Source organism: Podarcis cretensis, assembly GCF_951804945.1.
Source record: "Podarcis cretensis genome assembly, chromosome: 1".
Lineage (NCBI taxonomy): Eukaryota > Metazoa > Chordata > Lepidosauria > Squamata > Lacertidae > Podarcis > Podarcis cretensis.
In genome coordinates this window covers 66,731,839-66,751,842 of record NC_137170.1, presented here as the reverse complement: position 1 = coordinate 66,751,842, position 20,004 = coordinate 66,731,839, and the positions used below count along the sequence as shown (strand labels likewise).

The following is a 20,004-nucleotide window of genomic DNA, read 5'->3' as shown; positions in this document are numbered from 1 at the left end:
TATATAGCAATTGATCAAGCACATAATTGCCAGGAGCAAAGGCTTAAGGGATCAGATTGTAACTCCCCCACTCTCTTTAAGAAAGCAACTGTGTTCTATTAAGAATTGCTGTTTTCCTTACCTTCATTTCCTTCTCTTCTTGGAAAAGGCCATTCTAATTTTGGCTCTCCCTAAGAGCAGCGATGTCACGCTGGCCACGTGACCCGGAAGTGTCTCCGGACAGCGCTGGCCCCTGGCCTCTTAAGTGAGATGGGCGCACAACCCCAGAGTCTGTCAAGACTGGCCCGTACGGGCAGGGGTACCTTTACCTTTTTTAACAGCTTCCTTGCAGAATGACATATGCACATGGTAGTTGACTTGGTTTATCCACAGCAAGCACACCGACAGGCAGCTTCCTACTTAGCCTGCATTCTCCCCCCCCCCCAAATTTATGAACTTTTTAGCTGGGCCAGTGTAAAACCAGAGTGAATAGCAAAATATGGGTTAATCTGTTGCACTGTTGTGATTTGGCCTCTCCACTCTTTTTTTTTTTAAGGTCTATTATGAATATTTTTGTTTAAATGTGTGGTTAATGTAGCATTCTGATTTGAGTAGCTGATATATCTTGCAAAAGGGAGCATGTAAAATTCAATGCAACCTAGAAGTATATTGCCAATTCTTTCCCGGGAAACAAACATCCAAAATAGCACAATGTCAAATACTGTTTGCATATGCTTGCCTAACATGTCCAATGCATTTGTGTTTATTTGGCCACATTGATATGTGACTTATCTTGCAAAATGTAAAAATACTGTTTTTAAAAATATCCATTTAATCTGCATGCAGCCATTCAGAATTAGCGTCTGAGAGTCATCCTCAGTTGTTGCACTAGATTCTGTATCCACTTGACTTCTGTAGCCAGAAAGAATCTGGTAATTCTAATTTAGTTACGTTTACCTGTCCTACAATCTAATCTTTCTGATGGGATGCTAATTTCCCCTCCTCTCCACTTCCAATTCAGTGGATAAAGACCAACAGATTCCATTTATCTACAAGGAAAAGCAATGCAATATACTTTTCTTAACCGTACTGCTTTGGGGGAATCTAGCAGCTTCAGGGATAGTTTTGAACAGGAAAATAGCGTGGGAAGGAACCTCACTTCCAACATTGCACTTCAGATCCAGATTAGAGGCCCACGTAGCTTTTTTTCCCCTGCAAGAGAGATGTGATGAATCCTAAATATACAATTTAAAACACTGTGTTAACATAACACCTAGTTTAACCCTTAGGAGGGCAAGCTTCTGCAGTTTGTCTACAAAGTCACTTCATGCTATTTGGAATTAGACCATTCATCCTTCCTGTGCAAGATTTGGTGACTCTCTGGGTTTTAACAATCCATTCCACTCATACAGCCAGATTGCAAAGGGCGTTAAAGGTAACCTCTAACACGGGTGCATAATTATGTCCATTGTCCGCATGGATGAGAGGCACTTCTATCCCATGGTTAACATTCTTTGCAAAGGGGGTGGATGGGGCCGATCGAAAGCTCTGGGTAGCAGAAATAATTTTTAAGAAAACCAATGATAAGACAAAGAATATCACCTCACTGGCTGTATAATGCAGGGAACCTTTTAAGTTCCTCTTAGCAGTTGTCCCCCATGTGGTGGGGCATAAGCTGTGCCAGCCTCCTGATTGGTGTTGCTACATCTAACCTGGATGCTATAGGCTGGGCAGAGTGGTGGACACCACCCCCCACACCAGGCAGGGGATGCAATTTGAATAAAGTATCGAGGGGCAGGTAAGCCCCACCCCACATAATCAATCACATGGTGTGGTGCACATACACCATTTGAATGGCAATGTCCCTCAACTTGGGGAGGGGGCAGTGGCGTAGCGTGGGGGGTGCAGGGGGGGCCGGCCGCACCAGGCGCAACATCTGGGGGTTAGGGTTAGGGGGCGCAAATCCACGGGTTAGGGGGCGCAAATTACTTGCCTTGCCCCGGGTGCTGACAACCCACGCTACGCCACTGGGAGGGGGCAGCCTCCTCAAATATGTTATTGGAGGGATGAAGCCCCTTTGGCCTCTAGGAGTTGGCTCCTACATCACCAGGTAAGTTGCAGCAATACTGGTGTGGGTGAAGGCGAATTCTGCCCCACCACACTGGCCACTACTGTCTTTTCACCAACCCTCTGGGAGCCATATAGCAGTGGCAGGTGTGGCCAAAGTGGTCGTGACCACCACCTCCAGGCATCCACATCAAAATATGCGTCCAGTTAATGGGGTCTACGTGAGCATTGTGATCATATGGACAGGGGTGAATGCACTTGAGGTCAAACGTTTGTGTTTGTGTGTGTGTGTGTGTGTGTGTGTGTGTAAAACTAGTTTTTCTTATAGTCAATGATCACTATTAACCAGGAAGAAGGTGTGGTTTCTGCTCCTCTCCTCAATTTTATGAGAAACTTACCACTGACTTCAGTGGGAATTAAGATCAGTTTCTGTGTTGCAAAATGTAAAGCATTAAGGCAACCTTTATGTAAAAGTCATTAGATCAGAGTGTGCTGCATTTTCCCTTTCCTGTGGGATATATGCATACCACCTTGATTGGAAATGGATGACACATTTAATCTGATTGAATAGTTAAGAGGGACTTTTAAAACAATGAGCATTAGCCACTTAGTCCGTTTGGTAAATCCTAATAATTAAAACTGCATGTGGAGTAATGATTACGGCTATTCCAGATATCAAAGAGGAAAGAGATGCGCCCGTGATGTGTCGTGGCACTACCTTAATGAAAACATTTAGTTAATGGAGGATCTATGTCACAACAGTGAGCATACTGAACCTGCAAGTGGGGGGGGGGGGGAGAGACAAACACATTTCCCAGCAGAATCTCACATCACAATTCATTAGGAAAACTCTGCAACAACTGATGAGATAGGCACAAAATGGATTTCCATATTGCTGGACTGAATCATGGCTCCCAGCAATTAATGCTTTTTGTCATATTAAGCAGATAAATAATGCTATCTGACATTACAGTATTTCACATTACAGTAAAATTTTGTAGCTTTTGCTCGTAATCGGACTTGATATATGTTACCTAGGAAAAAAATATGTTATCTCTGGAACAGTCAAACCCCATTAGAACCCTAATGCTTGAAAAATCACAATGTTAACAGCTATGTCCCCTAGCAAAGGTTTGCTTTCCTTAAATAGTGTTAAATTTAAACCCAGGAGCCCTAGTCTCTTTTAGAGTTACTCTTGCTCGGTGCATTGAGCTTGAAAGGAGAATTTAGTACACTGCACATATTCACTGTTACTGAAGTTGCAGAAAGCATGCAGTAGTAACAGCTGCCTGCCTGTTTATTGCTTTGTGGGTCACAAGTGCTAGTTTCTAGTCGAAACAGATTGTGCCTAAGTATGGATTACCAAAATATTTCAAGGTTAGTCCAATTAGGAAATGTGATTTACTCCTTAAAAAAATAAAATCACCTTACACTATAACCAAGGCTCCAATGTGTTACTGAAGTGATTAAAATCCAAAATTGGATTTTTTCCCCCACTGCCTTTTCAGCTCCTTACACCAATCTTCAGGGGCACACACATTTGAGTGGGGGGCTGAGCACATGGGGATCTGGTAGGCCAGGGCAATGGAAAACTCCAGCAGGCCTAACACCTATTGTGCAGAGAATGGTCTAGCGCCAGCGTGGTGTAGTGGTTAAGAGCGGTGGACTTGTAATCTGAGGAACCGGGTTCATGTCTCCGCTCCTCCACATGCAGCTGCTGGGTGACCTTGGGCCAGTCACACTTCTCTGAAGTCTCTCAGCCCCACTCAGCTCACAGAGTGTTTGTTGTGGGGGAGGAAGGAAAGGAGAATGTTAGCCGCTTTGAGACTCCTTTGGGTAGTGATAAAGCGGGATATCAAATCCAAACTCTTCTTCTTCTTCTAGTAAATAAATCCATGAGGCTATTTTATTGTTAAAATTAAGTAAGCATCGCCTTACTTAAGGCTCTAACAAGAATCTGTCAGTGAGCCCTCTCTAAAAACCTTCTTTCTACTCTATACAGTTGCTTTGAGCATCTCCAAACATATATGGGACCTACATCAGGGAGCTACAGCCAAATTAAGGATCCCCAGCAAGATTCCACAAATTGTGGTTGGGCTTGGTAACCATTCATTGGTTTGCCTAGCTAGTAATCTTCAGCTTTCTCACTTCCACAGAGTGTATCCCCTTATTGCACCCATTGCCCAGAAAAAAGTGTGAGTTTCTTGCAGCGGGGGGAGAGAGAGAGCAGTGGTGTTTGCAGCGATTCCACTTCTCACCTTCATGTCACTAACAATGCATTTCACAAAATGCAGCTTTGTGCCATTTTTGAAAGAGGCATTCTTAGTCTAGGTTGCAGATGGGGGGGGGGGAGAAATGGGAAAAAGTTTTACTCTTACACAGCTCTCAGGGATGAGCAAGGGATAAACCCTGCCCCTTGATATATAAATTACATTGCATGTTACAATTCTTATCCTGTATGTTTCCTCCCCACTTGATATCACAGGCAGGAAAATTTCATCAGGGCATGAGCAAACTAGCATTTTAAGATTTTGTGTGAAACCCTTCTTCATTTCCACTTTAAGACCTTTAAATTATCCAAAAGATGTAATACTTTTTATCATTCGTATCTTCAAGTCAATACAGGCAAAAATGCAATTGTATCATATGCAACAGCTCATATGCATTCTGAAATACAGCTCCTCTCTAAGCCCCTAAATTAAAAGCTTTTATTAGCCGATAGCATAAAACCTCCTTAAAGTGGCAATGCATGTGTATATACACACATACAACAAACTCAGAATCTTGTGCTGTATAGCCTCTCTGGAAATTTAATACAAATTTCAAAGGCTCTTGAATGCTCACAAAAGGTCCAGTTTGGAAATGCGGTGTGTCTTCATTTCCACTGTGAAATGACTGCTATCCACCCATAATATTCAGCAAAACCCATTTCATAAATATGAAGTGGATCGCTCTACCAAACACAGGGAAAGTGTAGAAAGGAGCAGCTCTGCTGTTTGAACAGATACATCACACCGTGTGGCAATGCTGTCTTTCAAATGCCAATGAGATTTATTGGTTCTAATTTAGGACGATGTCTTTAAGCCAAGGCAGGAGCTTCCAACCATTCATATAGTTTCCTCCACCCAGGACTTCTCCATCCACAAGGGTATGTGAAAGCCACCACTGCCATGGAAATGGATGGAAAGCCCAAACTCTGTACACATGGAAATCCCAAGGGAGGAAAGTGCTGTTGCATTTAGGTCCTGCTTCAAGGCTTCCCATAGGCAGCTGGTTGGCCTCTGCAAGAACAGGATGCTGGAACAGATGGCCTGATTCAGTACAGTTCTTCTTCTGTCCTTATGAAAAAGTCTCCTCTACCAAAGGAAACCAGGCAGGAAGACTATCCTACCTATTGTGCAATCCTGCATGCGTCTATTCAGAAGTCCCACCGAATTTAACAGGAGTTACTCCCATCTAGACGTGTACAGAATTGCAGCCTGACATTTTTGAATGTGTTATGAGGGAGCACTGAACCATTAGCAACCTGCCACACACACACTTGCAGTGTGATACAGTGTGGGTCAACAACATACAAGGGTATCCTATGAGGCTACTCGTCTTCCATACTACATTTTACAAGCTAAGTCTCACCAATGTCAGTGAGAATTCCAAGTCTGAGTATTTATGGCTGAGGTGAAAGTGTATCAAAAGCTATAACTGAAAAGTGCATCTCCAAAATTATACTGAAATGTATAATAAAAATGTGCAATTAAAAAAGTGGTAAACCTATTGTATATTCAACAATGCTAAAAATAGCCTTATTAAAAATATAATCTGCTAAAATAGCCACTATTACTTTGGTTATATACAGGAAAACATGACCCAAGTCTCTAGTGTATTTGCTTTTCAAAAAACATCATAGCTCATCATGGTTTTTTGTGAGGTCTTCTCCATAATTTGTTGCTTGGCTTCCAACAAACATATTCCAGTTGTCCAGAATCTCTTCTTTGGTTAACATGTGGTCCTGGAGGGGGTAGAAATGAAAATCTTTAGTATAATCTAAACTGAGCGTCTATTAAAGGGTTTGAGTGCTGTGTCTAAAAACAACAGAACTTTATTCTGCTCTGTGATTCACTAAGAAAAGACCCTCATGGCATGAGGCAATATACTCGTAAGCTGTATTTACTCAAAGAGTGGGCAACATAAGCACTCTTTGTGTTTAACCAAATGTCAGTAGAGCTCTGAGGTTTACCAAAGTATAAAAGTATCTAGTCACACACACACACCCATCCCCACCAAAATTATATAAATGAAGACTATGTGTCCTCAGAATGCTGACAGACTGTTGGCCAAAAAAAAGAAGATGGAATAGTGCCCTGGAGGGGGACATGACGGACTGACTGGAACACTAAACAAGAGCACTCTTTTGAAATTTGTAGTGGAGGCTGGTCTATTACCCTGGATTATCTTATGTCAATTTTAGGCTGCCCTTGGATTTTTTAAACATATTAGATTTGTATTTGTAGGATTTAACTTTATAAATTTATAAAGTTTATAAAGATTTTACTCTATCAAGTTTCATTCCTGGAATCTGTTTCTCTTATATGCTGGATAGGCATGGATGTGGGAGAAGGCAGGGAATATAAACATATCAATCAAATAACACAGCCTACACCACTATCTTTCATATTTTTAGTTGCAGAGTGGGGAGTGTCTCTGAAACAATCAAGCCCATTCCTCTTCTATATTATGGAGTTTGATGTGAATATCTGGGCTCCTCCAGCATAAAATGTTTCCCCGTTCATTACAATGGCAGGATTAGAACATGGAAAAAGAGCCCTGCTGGATCATATAAAAGGCCCATGTGGTTCACCAACATTTTTCTGCTGCCGCTCACCAATAACTGGTAATCCAAAGGCATATATGGAGGTAGCACATAGGTATCATGACTTGTAGGCATTGAAAGTTCTGTGGAATTTATTTGCACACTTCCACTGATATGAAAAGTTAATACAGCACTCAGAATTCGATGCAAATATGACCACACATTGATCTCAGAATTAGAACACTTAATGTAAACTCTTATCATTTGGGTCTAACATTTGGATCTCTACCACTTCCACCATAAATTTTCTGTGTTTCCTGAATGATCAGTGGGTGGCATTAATGTTATCATATTTATATCAATTTTTTTAGTGATCTCCTTACAGAGTCCTTCAGGTTTGACTCTTGGTAGGCTGACATTATATAAAAAGGCAGCAAGTAAACCAATAATCTACCATTCATGAACTCTGTGAAAGAACTAAGTACCTTGTCGACATCCGACTCATATACTAAGTGTCTAGCTTCGGCTTGTGCATGATCATAGTCTTGTGGGAGAATCCAGTGTCGTATCTCCTCTTTATCCATCTTCCCATCCTTGTTGAGATCCCGAAAATCTGCAAACTGCTCCCGTTCAGTTATTACCCAGTCAGGTTCTGGACCACCATCTTCATGCGCAAACATATCAGCTGAGAGGAAACAGCGTCATGTTTATTATTTATTGTTATTTGTTACACTTTCTTCCATTCTTAACTTCTCCTGGTTATAAATCCTGGGGAGGGGAGGCTTCACTCTAAATACTTTCACAATGATGACCTGCTCTCTATGCCTATTTTATGTTTGCTTGGTGGTAGGCCCATCTTGTCTTTATCTTCATTCAGCATTTTGCTGTGCCAGCTGCTGTCAGGGTAATAATGCCAATCACCACCATAAGGAGGCAACCCCCACAAGCTTAAATATATCACACAACATATGTACATTTTCCCCTTTCCTAGAAGCTAGATCTGCTACTCTGATCTGCAATTTCCTCTCCACAACAAAGCTGTAGGCCACACGAAGAGCAGGAAATAATGTAAGATGATGCAAGGCCAATAAGGACAACTTAGTAGGTAATTTTGAGTGCATCTTTGAAGATACAAGTCATTATATATGGTGTATTAGAAAGAGGTGTCATTTTCCAGCTATTGACTGCGTAAATTACCCTCGTGAAGACAGATGGAACACTGCTATGAGTTACCTATTGAATTATGACTTATCAGCCTAGTACCTTCACTGTTATCACTACGCCCATACCATTCAATAACTGTTCTGCTACCTCAAGGGTGGGGAAGCTTTTCCAGCTCACCAGGCCTCCCTCTCCTCTATCTAGGCAGGCAAAAGGCATTAGCAAAGTTCAAGGACATATTCCAGCCAGAAAACAACATTCAGGGTGAAAAGCAGGGCTCACTGAGGAGTGTGGCCTGAAGAAAGTTCCAGGGGCCATATAAGGAGCCCTAAAGGGCCACATTAAGTACAGGCCTAGGCTTGCTCACTTCTGCACTACCTTATCAAGACCTGCCAGAAAAGATGGAGAGCAATGCTCCAGCCAAACACCTGAAGAAAAGCTGCATTCCCATCATACCATCTACTCTGGGCACAATTAACTTGGCCTTGAATATCACTGCTCACCTATAAAGGAGGAGAACTGGCTCCAGATAAGCAGGCACAAACATCTTCTACATGTACAGTTTGTTTGTTTGTTTCATGCTGCTGATATACCATAAATGATTTACATCAGGATTTTTGTCGGTGGGCAGTCTAGTAAAAAGTGATGTGGGCTTTTAACTTTTGTCAACGTATTTGTAATGCTCAATTAAGCCATACGATGGTGGTAATGAAAACCGACGTGGAGGCTGATGGTATCTGTCAGACTTTGAGATCTACATGGGGATTATCCCCCTGGCCATTGGCAAGCTTATACAGCCTTAGTGCTGTTGAAAGTTAATACAAAAAAACAGACGAACCAATATCTAGGCCCTGTCCAGCTGCTGGTCAAAGTGGCAGAAATCTTTGCATAAAGGAAGAGTATCCTCTCCTCTCCTCCACACATGTAAAAGAATGACAGTGGTTCTGTAGGCAAGGAAGGTGGAATCTCATAATTTCTCATGAGGAAGGACAAATCATGTGAAGTGGGCAACCATTAGTGAGGGCTTCCATTGGTGGAGAGTGCACATCACACACTGCATTGCACACAGTGCAGGAAAAGGCATATTCCTGTTCGTCATTCACACAGGTATTGGAAAGAAGCCACATGCTATCCGTAACTTTTATGGAAGTCTGACTATACTTCTCAAGTGGAAAAAATAAGATCCTACCTGCTACTTACTCTCTTTACCTCTTCCATGTGCCATATTTCTTTCTATCATTTATCTGTCTGTCTGTCTGTCTAAGATTTTATAACCAGCTCTTCACTAAATATTTCAATCCCAGAACAGGGAACAATAAAATAATAAAAATATATATATTTTTTTTTATAGAAATGGGCCAGTTTCAACTAAGCAATTGCACTAGTGTGAGCTAGCACAACGAGTCCTGCTATTGCAACAGGCTTTCCATCCCTCTTCTCTTCCTGTATGGGCCACACCCTATGGGCTCTGGGGGAGGTTGGAACCCTGAGAAAGATTGTTCCGTTTAGCAAGCAGAAGTGTTTGTGCAGACAAATGATCATAATGTTCCTCCCAATGTACAAAAATTAAGAGAATTCATCAAAACCAGTCCAGTGAATAGACTAAGCAGACTAAGGGCTCCATCATAAAACAAGCTAAACTACAATTGGAATTTCCAGTTTAGTCAAATACCTGAGCAAAGCAAATAAGCACATACAAATTAGTAAAACAATGAAATGGCCTCAGCAACATTTTGCATTCTGTCTCACACCAGGGATTGTCCACTCACTCCTCGTTTCTCATGCTCACGAGCAACTGACCCAGGTTCTTGCCTTCAGAGGCTCAAATAGTTATAAGCACCCTCAGCAAAAGCCCCCCACCCTCTTTTTCTACAAAGACAAAAAACTGCATCTCTATTTTGGTTTTTACTATTAGAGTTGTATTTGTTATGCTATCGATGTGGCATTTTGATAAGGTTCCATGTTGCTTTATCACCTTTTGTTATTCATCCTGATGGAGAAACGTATATTTTTAAAAATTAAAATGTAAAGGAGAACTTTGGCCCTAATGCCTTTCACTCAGTAGGTTTCTTCTAAGGCTGGAGAAGTCACAACTCTTTCAAGATCCCCCTCTTACGATACAATCACAATCTTTTATGCTAGGTTCAGAAGTATGGGAAGAAAAAGGACCCAGAGCAACATTGCATCTTGTCTCTGCCAGCAAGTGTCTGTGTGAATAACATCAGAATCAAACGAGTAATAGTGGGAAAGGGAATAAAAGGCAGAAGGAAACTTGGGGAAACAAAAATCATCTACATGAAACTGGATGGCTTTTAGAGAGACTTGGGGGGTGGGAGGGAAGCCTCGGTGCCCCAAGAATTACTTCTCTCATATTAACTCCTTAGTACTGAACAACATTAAGCACTCTGCGGCAAATGCCAATGGTGCTTTGAAAATGCAAGAACATGAGGGGAATCAACAGGGGCCTGCTTCATTGTTATGCATCCAGAACATCCCTTTTTGTAATATATGGGGTTGACACAACCAGCACTCCAAAGGCGCCCACTTCCACTGAGAGAACCACAGAGGGTGCCATGTACTTTGGTAATCTGAGGTCCAAACTAGACATGACAAATGTCACATGCCTCTTTCTCCCCTTGACTTGGGGAGAAGACTGTCCAAACTAGGCATAATAAAACTTTTAAAATAAAATAATAAACATTGGAAATCCCCTTGCTGCAGCTTACCAATGTATTCATCTTGATCCACAAATCCATCCTCATTTTTGTCTATGTCCTCCAGGGTTTCCTGTCACAATAAGGGAAAAAAGCTGTCATTGCAGAGGTGTGTATTTGTTGCCCAAACTGATTATAAAACCATTTCATTCTGAGCTGTCACTTTACATCAAGGGTGAAGTCTTTAACACACACACACACACACACACACAGAGAGAGAGAGAGAGAGAGAGAGAGAAATATCAATAATGATATAATATTGACAAAGAGAAAATATTATCCCTAAGCTTAAAAAAATCCCCCAAAAGTAAACCCCCAAACTCATAAAAGTGTATTCATTTAAAAATCCGCCAAACTACTAAAATAGAACATGTCCTGCAGATATATATAGAGAGAGAGATAGCTTCACAATAAACCTTGATAAGCGATAGGGACTGCTATAAATGAATTAATATCTTATGAAATTAAAGAAAAGCTTATTCTAAGCTTAATAATAAAATAAATTTTTAATCTATTGTTTGTTTATTTATTTTGTTTACCACCCTATGCCCATAGATCTCAGGGTGGTTCACAACATAAAATTAATAAACAAAGGTCTAGAATAAAAGAATTCTATTCTGTCATCTAAATCAGGAATGATGTACCCAGTCCCTACAACTAAGAAAGGGCTGTAGCTTAGTAACCGAGAACATGCTTTACATGCATTAGGTGTTGGGTTAACTCCATGGAATATCCATGCAGGGCTGGGAAAGAATCTTGTCTTGATACCCTTGAGAGCTGCTTCCAGTCAGTGCAGACCAGGGATGGGGAACCTCTGGTCCTCCAGATGTTGCTCCCATTATCGCTGCCCATTAGCCATATTATGGGGGAGTCCAAGAACATCTGGAGGGCCACAGGTTCCCCATACCTGGTCCAGAAACTTTGTGTCCTAGCAAGTCCCTGAATAAGGGACATCTGAGGAAGAGCGAGGTGGTGATGGGGCATAGGCAACTCTGTAAACCTCATCTCATAGGCCACTACAATGGACCTGCGTTGTCTTGCTGAAGCAGTGGTGTGCCTCCAGGAGGCTGAAAGGGTTTACCAAAGGCAGGTGCAACAGAAATGTGCAGTTCTGGTTGCATTGACTTACACAGGATGCTGCATTAGCTACAAAATCAGTTTAAAAAATTTTCCCCACACTGTAGTGTCAGCCAATGTAGTATGATAAAATCAGGTTGCTTGTCTGATGGAAGTGCTCAGCAGCATACTTAAAGATGACAACATTCCGGGCAAAACTGGTTCAGGCCTAACCTACCACTTTGCTTCCAAGCTTTCTAGCTATTCATGTGATATTGATCAACATATTAGGGAGGTCACCAAGCAGGTCATGTTTAAATAACCAAAGCAGGATTATTTAAACAGCTTTCCTTCCTGTTGAAATAGCTGGCGACTATTGTCTGGGAAACCTTGCCCTGAAAGATGAGGAAGCCAGCTTTCAAACCTCTTTAATAAACAGAAACCGAAAGAAAGGAGATTGGCTTTTCTGCTGCTTACTAGAACAACAATGTCTTTCATATGCTCAAATTCCTCTGGGTGAAGGAAAGCTGTGAACTCCTCACGAGTGACTTCAGAATCACCATCCAGGTCAGCTCTTTTGAATCTTCTTTCATCCCTGGGCATCATTTTTTTGAAATTGTGCTGCTCTGTTGCATCTTCAAACTCGGCTGGGTTTTCTAGAAAACCAGAATAAGACAAGATGGAGACAAACAGGACTGGTGAGTATGTAACAAAGGCCTGAGTGATGCCTACAGATGACATGTAACTTGAATCTGACCTGAACCCTTCTAGAAGGAAGAAATCACTCCAAAGGTCTATCTCATGTAGCACTGTGCTTCCAAGAAGATGCCTCTGTGAAGCCCCAAAGCAGGTCTTGAGTGCAGTACACTGCTCCTGCTATCACTCCCTAGCAACTAGTATCCAGAGCCACCCTCCCTTTGAATTTGGAGGTACTATATAGTGATTGTGGCTGGTAGCCACCAATAGCCTTAATCTCCACAAATTTGTCTAACCCCTTTCAAAGCTAGTAAGAGCATAGGGAGAGAACACTTGCTATGTCATAATAACTCCAGAAATAGTATCAAAACAAGTAAAGTAGTCTCTTTTTTCTAAGCAAAGTTAGTTTGTGCCCCTGATTGTACTCACATTACAGGTGAGGAACATCTGGCCCCACAGGCCTAGTTAAGCGCACCAGAAACCATTTTCCCCTGGCTCTGCCAAATAAAAGTCCTGCCAGAACTGGTTCCACTCAGGAGTCCCTAACTGCAGGTGAATCCTGCCACAAGCAGGGCTTACTTTCAGCGCTATATATGTAAATAAGCTTTGCTTTAGGCATGGGAAGCAGTGCAAGATTCTCCTTTCACATCTGCAGCTGAAAGTGAAGAATCGGGAGCAAACTATGCATTTGCTTCTGATTCTTCCATTGAACTGTGATTTCCTGACATCCTAGGACAGGTGGGCAAACATGTTGGCTATCACTCTGGGATTCCCAAGTATGCCGGTTCAATTTTGTCTCTCAAATTTACTCACCGAGGTAATAGCCATATGTGGCTTGTTTGTATTCTTCCCAAGAAATTTTGTTGTCTTTGTTGAGGTCATAATCCTTCCAGACTTTTGCCACGTTTTCGAAGATGTAGCGTTTCTGCACTCGCTTAATCCAGTTTTTCAGTTCCTCTGTGGTGACGAAGCCATCTTTGTTATCATCAATTCGATTAACAATTTTCCTGCAGTAATGGAAAAAGTAAACTGGATTATTAGAAACTGAAAGATTTCTGCAGGGTTCTTTTGAACAACTATGTTTGTGAGAGACAGGGTTTCCAAATTGTACCTATGATGACCCATTTCTGAATAAATGACATAGTGTGGTACTCAACTAAGTTGAGTACTTAGGAGTAGACACATTGAAATTAATGGACCTAGTTGTTGTTGTTTAGTCATGTCTGACTCTTCGTGACTCCATGGACCAGAGCACACCAGGCACTCCTGTCTTCCACTGCCTCCCGCAAATGGACCTAGTTATGTTCATCAATTTCAGTGGGTTTATTCTAAGTAACACTGGTTGCCAGCCACATATTAGAAGTTCTGAATTTAAAGACAGATCAGTAAGAGTCAGAAGAAGTTTCTCCACAGATTTTTATCTTCCAAGAACACCCTCCCAGGGCCTTTCAAGGTGGGCATTTGGAATATTTGTTCTCTACTATCTCTCAGAAAGTGTGTTGGGGAAGAGAAGGAGTTTCATATAGCTAACAACTTATTCTGAGTCACAGTTGGATTGTTCTTGTCATTCTCTGTCAAAAACTCTTCTAATGGAATATTATTGATCAAGCATGTGGAACTGCATTTCCACACTTGCTGGAAAATGTGACATTTTCCCACTGTCAGTAGGAGAAAGAAAACCACAGAAACATTTATCATTAGAGAAGAATGTTCTGCTTAGAAATGCAATATGCATGCCAGCTCCCCTTCTCTGCTTACTGTAGCAAAATGACACTACTGTATTACAAATTGCAGTCAGCACAGTGTTTAAATCTTCTCCAGCCTACCGTTGCTCTGTGGCAGGTTACAAGTAGCAGTCAGCATAGACAATATTGAACTAGAACTAGATGGACCAAAGGTCTAAACTTAGACCCTAAATAAGACAACTTCCTATGTGTTGCTATGATTTTCCCCTCTTCATACACATCTCTCTTCTCTTCTCTGTTCCAATGAGATAGAAAAGGGCTGGCAAGTCAGAGTTAGCATACAAAAGTTAAATTTTCTGAAAAGGCTTAGAATAGAAAGCAAACTTGTATGTTGATTGTCCCACTTCAGACTGTAATTGGGAGTTCACATGATCAAAAACTTCCATGAGCTCTGATGGCAAAGGGAAGGGGTTGGTATCCCATATTGATAATTTACTTCTTATCATTGATGTGGACTCTGCAGAGGGCCTGAGACAAATGTGGGAGTCAGACTGGAACATTTTGCCTGAATTGCTGGAAATCCTTAATGGTTAAAATTCCCATTTAAATTGGGATCATCAAGCACAAGGGAACAAACATTAAAAATTATGCAAACAATGTATATGACTCCTATGAGACTGTTTCAAATGAAGATATCCAACTTGAGGCTATGTTGGAGAGGATGTAAGGAACCAGGATCGTTCTAGCTTATTTGGGGGACTTGTGAAAAAGGGCTGCAGTTTTATACTGTGGCCTTTGTAGAAATTACTAAAGTGACTGGACAGCAACTATTGAAATTTTTGGAAATGGTTCTGTTGGAACGTTTTTCAAAATCTCAAAAGGGACTGTCATTTCAAACCTTTATTGGTTATTGTCTTGCAGCTGCCCAGTTACTGTATTTTTTGCTCTATAAGACTCACTTTTTCCCTCCTAAAAAGTAAGGGGAAATGTGTGTGCGTCTTATGGAGCGAATGCAGGCTGCGCAGCTATCCCTCTTGTTGTTCTGGCTTCTGAGATTCAGAATATTTTTTTTCTTGTTTTACTTCTCCAAAAACTAGGTGCGTCTTATGGTCTGGTGCGTCTTTTAGAGTACGGTAGTTGTTGCTCAAAAAGGGATGCAGGTGGCGCTGTGGGTTAAAGCCTCAGCGCCTAGGGCTTGCCGATCGAAAGGTTGGCGGTTCGAATCCCTGCGGCGGGGTGCGCTCCCGCTGCTCGGTCCCAGCGCTTGCCAACCTAGCAGTTCGAAAGCACCTCCGGGTGCAAGTAGATAAATAGGGACCGCTTACCAGCGGGAAGGTAAACGGCGTTTCCGTGTGCGGCTCTGGCTCTGGCTCTGGCCAGAGCAGCGATGTCACGCTGGCCACGTGACCCGGAAGTGTCTCCGGACAGTGCTGGCCCCTGGCCTCTTAAGTGAGATGGGCGCACAACCCCAGAGTCTGTCAAGACTGGCCCGTACGGGCAGGGGTACCTTTACCTTTTACCTTTTAGTTGTTGCTCAATATTGGAAGGACCTAAAGGGCACCACGTTAATATTTGTTTGTTTTATTTGTATACTGCCCTTCATCTGAAGACCACAGGGTGGGTCACATAAAAATACAAATAAATAATTGGTAGAAGACAGTTTGGAGAGTTTGGAAAAATTAACAAATAATCCACATCTGGCTGGAGAAACAAACTATAAAGATTCATTTGAGGCAGACTAGCACTGTTTTATTGTTTATGCAAGCAAAGATAAAATGCTTCTCCCAGCAGCATACAAAACTTTCTGGCTGCTATGAACATTGTGAACTTGAATTTTGATACTTTCTGATGCTTACTTAGAGATTGTTTGCTAGTTTGTTTGTTTTTTATTTTACCTTAGACTCTCCTTGTCTCCTCTAGGAGATGAGGGCAGGATTGTTCTGTCCTATTAAAATTATGTTAAAAACTCTAAAACAAACTAACTTCCACGCACAAAATTAGATGCCAGGTAGGGACATTCTAGCTTAGTTTTCTCCCTGATATCTACATGTTTATTTGCAGGGATTTCTGTTTTTAATGGAAGAGCATTCAGTTATGTAAGTTCCCACTTGCAGTCTGAGGTAGTATAGTGGTACCTCGGGTTAAGAACTTAATTCGTTCCGGAGGTCTGTTCTTAACCTGAAACTGTTCTTAACCTGAGGTACCACTTTAGCTAATGGGGCCTCCCGCTGCCACAGTGCCACTGCCACATGGTTTCTGTTCTCATCCTGATGCAAAGTTCTTAACCTGAGGTATTGTTTCTGGGTTAGCGGAGTCTGTAACCTGAAGCATCTGTAACCTGAAGCGTATGTAACCCGAGGTACCACTGTACAGTTAACATGGGACCACCATTTGATCTAGGCCGCAAAGATCCCAGAAATAGTACTTCAGGCTAAGAACTTTGCTTCAGGATAAAAACAGAAATCGGGCTCTGGTGGCGCGGCGGCAGCAGGAGGCTCCATTAGCTAAAATGGTGCTTCAGGTTAAGAACAGTTTCAGGTTAAGAACTTAATTCGTTCTGGAGGTCTGTTTCAGGTTAAGAACAGACCTCAGGACAGTTTCAGGTTAAGAACAGACCTCCGGAATGAATTAAGTTCTTAACCTGAGGTATCACTGTACTACCTCAGACTGCAAGTGGGAACTTACATAACTGAATGCTCTTCCATTAAAAAAAGAAATCCCTGCAAATAAACATGTAGATATCAGGGAGAAAACTAAGCTAGAATGTCCCTACCTGGCATCTAATTTTGTGCGTGGAAGTTAGTTTGTTTTAGAGTTTTTATTAACATAATTTTAATAGGACAGAACAATCCTGCCCTCATCTCCTAGAGGAGACAAGGAGAGTCTAAGGTAAAATAAAAACAGTTTCAGGTTAAGAACGGACCTCCGGAACGAATTAAGTACTTAACCCGAGGTACCACTGTAATGTTTATCCCATGGGGCCAATAAAATTGCCTAAATACAAAATGGCAAGAATAATGCAGGAGAAATTACGCAGCATAATGAACTCTTCCTTCCATTGTCCTACTCAGTGTTCCAAGTTTGCAAACTGGTGCCGAGCAAATTAAGGATGTTTTTTTTCCCTTTTAAGAAAGGCACAGGTAGAGAACTGGATCTGCAACCCCAGCCTGACAGATGGGTAGCACCACCAACCTCTCAATCGCATGTCATCACAATGGCATCAGTTGACCAGATTTTGCCCTGGTTGTTTGTACTGGGAACACCCTAATGGCTTCCCTGCCCCTGTTTTAAGGGATTTAGCAGGGAAGAATGAATAGCATTTTATTGTGCTTTTCACACCAATTTTTACCACTTTACTGCAGATATCATTCCTTTTATTTCCCCAAATGCAGCATTAGGTCAGGAGGGAAATCTATTCCTCTTTCTACTCCTAAACCCAGAGTTGGGAAGGGGAAACAGAAGAAACCCCCCCTACCCCCCCCCCAACAACTCAGAGGTGGACAGAAGCAGAGCCTCACTTTGCACCTGTGTGCCAACTGCATTCTGAGCCTGGAGCACTCACTCATCATTAAGGGAAACCTACACTCCTCTACCTTCCATCCCAGCTCTGACCTAGTGTGGTGTAATGGTTAGAGTGGTGGACTAGGCCTGGGAAGACCCAGGTTCAAATCTCCACTTTGCTGCGAAACACCTCACAGTGGTACCTCGGGTTAAGTACTTAATTCGTACTGGAGGTCTGTTCTTATCCTGAAACTGTTCTTAACCTGAAGCACCACTTTAGCTAATGGGGCCTCCTGCTGCTGCCGCGCCGCTGGAGCCCAATTTCTGTACTTATCCTGAAGCAAAGTTCTTAACCTGAAGCACTATTTCTGGGTTAGCGGAGTGTGTAACCTGAAGCGTATGTAACCTGAAGCATATGTAACCTGAAGCGTATGTAACCCAAGGTACCACTGTATATGATCTTGGGCCAGTCAATCCAGTCACTCAAAGGATTGATTTGCAGATAAACATGATGCAGGCTTGAGCTCCTTAGAGGAAAAAGCAGAAGTATAATAATAAAATAAATCAATAGGATTGCAGGGGAGATTGTTCTAGTCGATATGGGTGTGACGCACACCCAAACTGATACTGGATTGGCAAAGTAGAGCAATTAAATGAACCTTAAAAAGGGGCAAATATTTTCTGTAGTGATCTGAGCACTCTCAGACTCTGTTCACCCAAGTCCAATAGTGCCCAACTCATCTATAAACTCCAACTCATCAGTCTTCCTTTAAACCTTTTTGGCTTTAGTATGACAACTTTCAAGCCAGTTACTAAACTTCAAGAGGGACCGAAAAGCATCCCTACTGATTTCTAACAGATAGTTTTGGGGGGTTTTAAATGAAATTTTGCCCATTCATTATCAGTACATTATAACTGAGTTGGGAATGGGGCACACCTGCTTGGATTAGGGTTTCTTTTACCCTTGTCACCAGACCTTGTTTGAATCTGATTCTTTATAGTAATAACCCCCACACACACACACTTTCTGAAGAAGTGTGCATGCACACGAAAGCTCATACCTAGAACTAACTTAGTTGGTCTTTAAGGTGCTACTGGAAGGATTTTTTTTATTTTGTTTTGACACTTTCTGACTGTAACTTTACACTCCATGCATAGGATGAGGTGGGTTCCGGTCCACGAAAGCCTAATAACATTCTTAGACTTTTAAGATGCAATAACATTATTGCTCTCTTAAGATGACAAAGTACCCTTTGGCTTGCTTGTTTGTTTTTCTGCAACAGGTGCCATCGTTCCTGATCACCATTTTTCCCATAGCGGCTATGGCCAAGTGATCTCTCAAAAGAGCCGCCACCGGCTTTTAATCGACTGCACAAAGTGGGGAACGATCAGAATCCGAAAGCGCCTTTCCTTTCCCGCACAAGTGCACTTTCCCAGAATGAAACCATCTCTCTCTCCCCTCCCTTCCGCGCTCCCTCCATTCCAAGCAGCTTCAGGGGGGCGGGCTCCCCTCTGCCACGTTATCAGCAAATCCTGGGATTTCTCCCGTCTCTGCCTAACCTAGCACCCTCTGTCGAACTCACAATACACTCCCTGGGGCTAAAAGTGACAACCTGACATAGTGAAAACTTTTTTTTTTTTACGTAGAGCGTGGTTTTGCTTTTGGTTTTAAACTCCAGAGGCGTGCCTTTTTATTTTTCCACTTTGGGAAGATGAAGATGGGTGGGAGAGGAATAAAGCGAAGGAACTTTCACCGGGTCAAGTAATTTATGTGGGGAGGACGGGACTAGGAGGAGGTCGGTCTTACCCCAGCCTTTCTTTGCTCTCCTCTGGGGTGAGCTGGTCGAAAGTTTTAGCTTCTTCTTTACCCAGGAAGGCCTCGTGGTCGTACTGGAAGCTCTGGTTGTCTTCGTGCTGCCGATCGCTGAGCTCGGGCTCCGGGTGAACTCCCCTCTCCTTTCTGAAAGTGGGGACGCCCAAAGACCCCCGGGTGCAAAGCGTCAGCAGCAGCCCCGCCGCGAGGTAGCGGAGAGGGGCTTCAGAGCCCATTGTGTGCACCGGGCAAAGGGCGATCTGGCGTGCAGGAGGTGGGGGGGGGCGGCAACGTCGGGGCACTGCAAAGAACCGAAGAAGCAGAAACTTGCAACTTTCTAGCAGGCGGTGGAGGGTCAAGTCGCCTCTTTGCGGGCTCCTCTCTATGCAAAAGCCTGCCACGTGCTTAAGCGGAGTTCCCAGCCCAGCAGCACCAGCAAACGTGCCCCCTCGCCTTCTCTCTCTCTCTCTCTCTCTCTCTCCCTCCCCTCATGCACTTAAAAAAGATTCAAACTGGGATCGCACT

The 20,004-nt window shown here is 42.6% G+C and overlaps 1 protein-coding gene across 1 annotated transcript; it reads right to left on the bottom strand.

Annotated features, from left to right (window-relative positions):
• Positions 1-4,740: 4,740 nt before the first annotated feature.
• Positions 4,741-19,916, bottom strand: RCN1 (reticulocalbin 1). Its single transcript, XM_079971180.1, has 6 exons — positions 19,474-19,916; positions 13,294-13,487; positions 12,262-12,440; positions 10,741-10,801; positions 7,339-7,538; positions 4,741-6,052 (listed from the first exon to the last, which is right to left on the bottom strand). The coding sequence occupies exons 1-6, from the start codon at positions 19,713-19,715 to the stop codon at positions 5,945-5,947; spliced, it is 984 nt and encodes a 327-aa protein (XP_079827306.1). The 5' UTR covers positions 19,716-19,916; the 3' UTR covers positions 4,741-5,944.
• Between the last annotated feature and the right edge of the window lie 88 nt (positions 19,917-20,004).